Source organism: Seriola lalandi, unplaced genomic scaffold (assembly GCF_002814215.2).
Source record: "Seriola lalandi dorsalis isolate HSWRI2012SDOR001 ecotype SW California unplaced genomic scaffold, Sedor1 jcf7180002054559, whole genome shotgun sequence".
NCBI classification, from domain to species: Eukaryota; Metazoa; Chordata; class Actinopteri; order Carangiformes; family Carangidae; genus Seriola; species Seriola lalandi.
In genome coordinates this window covers 1,989,211-1,995,074 of record NW_019525112.1, presented here as the reverse complement: position 1 = coordinate 1,995,074, position 5,864 = coordinate 1,989,211, and the positions used below count along the sequence as shown (strand labels likewise).

At 38.0% G+C, this 5,864-nt stretch overlaps 1 protein-coding gene across 1 annotated transcript in view; it reads right to left on the bottom strand.

The window, feature by feature from the left end:
- Window positions 1-3,817, bottom strand: part of cog3 (component of oligomeric golgi complex 3) — a 14,870-nt gene extending 11,053 nt beyond the window's left edge. Inside the window, exons 1-5 of the mRNA XM_087176479.1 lie at window positions 3,620-3,817; window positions 3,191-3,337; window positions 3,028-3,089; window positions 1,242-1,407; window positions 391-465 (exon numbers count right to left, since the gene is read on the bottom strand). Coding sequence (XP_087032605.1) covers window positions 391-465; window positions 1,242-1,407; window positions 3,028-3,089; window positions 3,191-3,337; window positions 3,620-3,787 — 618 coding nt within the window. The 5' untranslated portion in view covers window positions 3,788-3,817. The remainder of the gene's footprint in view (window positions 1-390; window positions 466-1,241; window positions 1,408-3,027; window positions 3,090-3,190; window positions 3,338-3,619) is intronic.
- Window positions 3,818-5,864: the final 2,047 nt, after the last annotated feature.

The following is a 5,864-nucleotide window of genomic DNA, read 5'->3' as shown; positions in this document are numbered from 1 at the left end:
AAAAATTTTTTTTTTTTTTTTTTTTTCTTCTTTCATTTGGCAAAGCCACCACTGCCAGAGATCTGTTGTTTGTAATTTTAAGCCAGGCTGTGCTACAGATTTTGTTTCTATATTTCAGGGGTTTGTAGGTGAGATGAGAAAATTCCATGGTCCATTCAGTAAGTATAATTTTATAAAGAAAAAAAAACACTTTAGAAAGAACTACATTAGAATTGTAGCTGACAAAGTTCTTGAGAATAATTCTTAATGAGATTCAGCTGATAATTGGGTGGGTCCATCTATCTATCTATCTATCTATATAAAAATTAAGCAATTAACTGACATCATTTACAGTACATACATTTAGTTACCAAATGACCCAAAAAAAAAAAAAAAAAAAATCCAACCTACCGTGTTGATGTTTTCTAACTCATTAAAATATGACAGTTTCTGCTGTATGCTCTCAGCCAGGTCAACAAGCTCTGACTGCAAAGAGAGAGAACAACAAACCACAGTTGACATAATACGGCATGGCAGTTTAAATTCAGCTCAGTTCAACTTCCTCGGATGCTAAAGTCTACATACATTTGTGAGCACGATCAGATACCTGCATCAGCAGGGAAAATACAAGGAAAAAAAAAAAAACTGCAGCGTCAATAAGATATTAAATACAGCACAGACAGAACAAACAGCAGATTGCAGAATGCTTGGTAGCAATTTTATTTTCAGACAAGCTTTTGTCTGTGTCATGATGTTCTGAACTAGATAGTGCACGGTATTTCCAGTCATGTCCAGTGACTCCATTGGGGTTTACCACAGTTGCTTTCACACAATTTCTCAACTCGGATGAGTTCCAGAGTTTAGAGCATGCAGACATAATAATACTACATTTTATTTGTATAGCACCTTTCATACAAGAAATGTAGCACAAAGTGCTACAACGAAGAAATGACATGCACCAAGTGCTTCACATGTAAAGACATAAAATGAATATAAAAACATGTTAAAAAGCATTGATCTAAAATGAAAAACAATGTAAAATGAGATAAAAATGAATAAAATAAATCATTAAATTAGAAGATATTAAATTACAGATAATTCTACAGTTTCTGGAAGGGGAGATGTGTTCATGTTTGCAAATACTAAATACAAAAAAATGTATGCAATAAATTACATTACAATTTAAACATCTTCCACTCAGCAATACGCTAGTTGGATGAAAAAAGCTGGTTTAAAGACAGAAAGGACAGTGGCCTTCTTACCTGTTCTTTTAGGAGTTGTTCACAGGCCTCATGCAGAGTTCCAGTCTTATTGGACACAAATAGGTACTGTTTCTGAAGGGATTCCAAGTGCTCCAGAGCTGCACTGACATCTTTAAGAATAGCATCGCATTGTTCTTGGTAACAGTTTAGATCATCTCTGGTTTTCCTGAATGGAAAGCAGATATGAGAGATAAGAGATCTATTTGCTTTGACTAAATAATGCAGTGAAGCTACCTACTGGACTACATAGCAGTCTCACTACAATTTCACAATGAGAAGAAAACTTGATGCACCGGTCCCTATTGGCTGAAACATTCAGCAGCTGTCAATCACAAAACACCTGCTGCGATATCATTATTACCTCTGCCAAGGAAATTCTGTTTTCACCCGTGTCTATTTGTTTATCTGACAGCAGTATTGCACAAAAAGTAATGAACTGATTTGCACCAAACTTGGGGGACGGATGGGGCATGGGCCAGGGAACATTTTGGTGCTGATCTGATTAAAAGTGGCAGCTCAATAAATCACTTTCCCCTAACATTTTCAAAATTTTACATTAATTTCTCAGGAAATAACATGGATTTTTATGTATAAAATTAAGATACATTTCTAGTTATGATCCATATACAGTACACAGCATAAATGAGTACACCCCCTATGAACATAAACGATCAACATATCAATTCATAAGAAGGTGACTTCTCTCAACAAAACTAACTCACCCCAAGGTGAAAGCTTATGACGACGACCACGACGTTTCCATCCTTTTAGAAGTATGTCCTTTTTGAATTTCTGTATCACTTTTGCTACTGTGTTCTGACTTAATAACAATGATTGGCTAATCCTCTTGTACCCTTGCCCTTTTTTGTGCAATGAAAGAATTATTTTTCTCAAGTCTCCAAACAATCCTCTCCCATGTGGTGCCATTGTTATCAGCATTAAGTCTGAGAGCAATTCAGTGGGTTAGGTGCCACTTTAATTGTCAACCAGTTACACCTGGTTGAGTGGGCTGGTTCAACAGACACACCTGGTGTGATGCCCTTGCCGAGCACCAAACGACATCTTATTAAGTCTTATTTTGTAACTTTCAGGAGGATTTACTCATTTTTGCAACATGACTTTTTACCATTTTGACAAGAAAATCAGATTTTCCTGTTTAGTATTGACATACATCATTGGTAACTGATGTAGGAGAGTTCTTGGAATATTACATTATATAGAACCTCAAATATGTCTTATTTGTAAAGAGAAAGCACTGTATTTGATAGATATAAGAGAGGGTGTACTCATTTATGATGTATACTGTAGTAATCTGGATTTGACGGACATTTGCAGGATTGTTTGGCCTTGGCTGAGGTGTGCACTCTACTGAGTGCCATTCTAGTTCTGGGGTGAATTCAAGGAGAGTTTAGCCCATATAGAGCAGCGCAGCAACATATTTCTGCCTTACACTTGGTATTACTCTGTGAGACACTTTGCAAGATGGGCTGAGATCTGTCCAAACTGTGTCAACATCCAAACACAAACTTCAAACATTCCTATTGTCTCAGGCATGTGATTGGTTACTTGTCCGTGCATATTTGTGTCTGTAAATCTGAGATAGGGGCAGCCCTTCAGACGTCTAAAACCAGGTTAGTTTATATATGATGTGTGGAGTGGATGTGTGTTTTTACAGTCTATGGGTGTGTTGGCTCTGCCTTGCCTAACTAGAAGTTCAAGAAGCAACACTCTATTACAAACAGTATGACACCACCATCTAGGATGAAGCACTTTAAAATGGAAGTACCTGTATTTTGAGCTCTCATCCTGGTCCATGTTTGAGTGTAACTTGGCAAACCAGGAAAAAAACTGCAACACAAATCGGCATTACATTACAACCATGCATCTTGTTATGGTACAGACAGTCTGACTGGCTACAGCACTGTTTATTGTTGACAAAGACAAGTCACCTGCTGTGCAGTTTCTATCCTATCATTCTCCATATCAAGCATCTGGAAACCCTTGAGCAGGACGTCCTCTGTTGAGGCGGGCACCGTCGCTGTAAACGGGGACTGCAAGGACCGGGACGAAAGGCTGCACAAGTCCTCAATGGGAAGCTGCAAAACAAAACAGAGCCCCTTGTTTCTGAACAGACTCACCTAGCCTGCGCATGAAGCTAGCTGGATAGCTTGACGTGGCGGAGTGCTAATGCAAGCCCACTGATTAGCTTACAAGTTATTATTCCGCTTCATGTTAACTTTGATATCCTGTTAACATGACAGAGGGGTGAATTAAGTTCGCACAGAGGCTGTTTCGGGGTTTATTTCACCTCAATTACGCTTGGAAAGTAAATTAGCAACCCTGTTAGCTAGCTAGCTGTTTTCGGAGTCACATCTCACCTCTGAGGGGACAGAGAGCGTTTCGGCTGCGGCTCGGATCTCCAGGACAGAGTCCATTTGCTTCTCCGTGAGGGGAGCCATGGCATCGGTACGGCGATCCCATAACGACAGTTTCTCCCGGGTGTCTTTATCCGTTAAGTCCAGGAGGGACTGATCTGTGGACGCCATCGTTGCTTTGGACAGCAGCAACGTCAGCAGCAACGCGCAGGTACTTCCTGTCCCGGGATCGGGGGCGTGGCTTGGTGAAGAGGCTGATCCTGTCTATGATCCTGACACAGTTTCACACCACACCTCAAAAAACAGTCGAATTTACTGCAGAATAGTTAAAAGAAAAAAAAACTGAAATAACAAATATTCTATACAGAGGTGGAAAAAGTATTCAGGTGTAATTCCCTCAAGCAAAAAGCATCAATGTGTTAATGTAAAAATAAATAATGGTGCATTCAAAATCCTTAAGTGCTATCACATATAAGTAAAATGTAGCTTACTTAAAGTATCAAAAGTAAAAGTACTCGTTACATGTCAAAAAAATATGGCTCCTGTGGGTGATATATTATTATCTATTACATAGAATTCCTATTATTGATAAACAGTGCATAAGCAGCATTTTACTGTTGAGGCTATTCCAGGTGGAGCTACTTTTAACTAGTTTGTACACTGCTGTGTAGGTTAGTTGAGTGGTTTCAGGCATCAGGCCCCTCCAGAGGGTCACATGATAAATTTGAATGGTTGTGAGATTATTAATAGAAGAGGAAGAAAAAAAAAACATGTTTCTAATACCCAGTCTCTTTTAATCTTTGTTTTTTGCAAACTATTGGTGAGTTTAATCTTGAACTGTTATAAGAAGATGTGAGTATTTGCACAAGTGTGTTCCATGTATGTTGGTTATAACAGAATCAAATCAAATCAGTCGATTCACAATGATATTTTTTTCTGAATTTAAACAACTGAACTTAAACTACTGTAAATTCACCTTAGATACCACCTGGATGACAACTGAAGCCCATAATAGTATCATTATAATGCTAACACCACAAGACAAATAGTCTAATGTGATAGATGGGATTTCTGGGTGGGACTGACTGTGGCTCCTAGCAGCAAATTAATCTGTCACATAAAATACAAATCCAGCAGGTGGAGCCCTGGGGTGCAATTTTAATATGCCAAATTGAGATTTTCAGTTCTTTTTCATTATGTTGGCAAATTGGTTTCTTTTCTCCAAATACTCACTCAGTGTAAAGCATTTGATCAGACTCATTGTAAGCACTGCAATTTTTCTCCCCCCCCCCCAACATATTTACAGAGTGTTCATTTTAGTTTCTGCCAAATCCACTATGTCGGTCTTTGTTAAGTCATGGAGAAGATAAAGCAGTGCTCGGATGTGTCTCATAATGGAAAAGCAAAAACAATGGACAAAATATATTTTGTCTCTTTTTTTGTTTCATTATACCATCAATTATGAAATTATTGGAAACGCTTCATAACCAATGACCCATTGTCTTTAATAAAAACATATTTCACACCTTTTCTCAACCATTGCTCTATATGTGATAAAATGATACAAAAAATGTAATTTGTTTTTTGTGATCTTCAGACATCTTTATCAAATTAATTATATATTGACTGATGCACCTAATCTCTTCATTATGACACATAACATTTTGTATTAGCTCAATATAATAGAAAATGTCTTAATTTTAATGCTTTCATGTATTATCTTTTTATTCTTTTTACAGTGTAGGAATTAATCTTCCAGTGTTTTTTTATACACAAAAAAATACACATCTCAGAATCTAACAAAATTGCATGGAGGTGGTGGTGTTCACATATTACAGCTCTGTCTTCAGGGTGTCTCACGGGGAGGTCACACAGAGTTCAGGATTTCTTTTTTTTCCTTTTTCCTTTTTTTGCTCGTCTCCTTTAGCTGAAAGGAGACGCTGCAGAATTCAAGCCACGTTACTCCAGTACAAAAAGAGATGTCAGAGCAGATCTTGTCAGAAGTTGTATTTTGGCACAGAGTGTGGGTCAGAGTGAGTCCCGTAAAGCAAGACTGACACTTTTCTCCATGGTGGTGGTGTTTTCTTTTCACTACGGCGCTGTGAGAGCTTGTTCAAGCTTTTAATGAGAAAGCAAGTATAAATGAGTGTAAACAAGTGTACAGTGTAATGAATTATCATCTTACTGGGGCCCATTTTTAGCATGCAGCGAGTCTTAAAACGAGGAGGACAGGAAGTCACACAGCTGA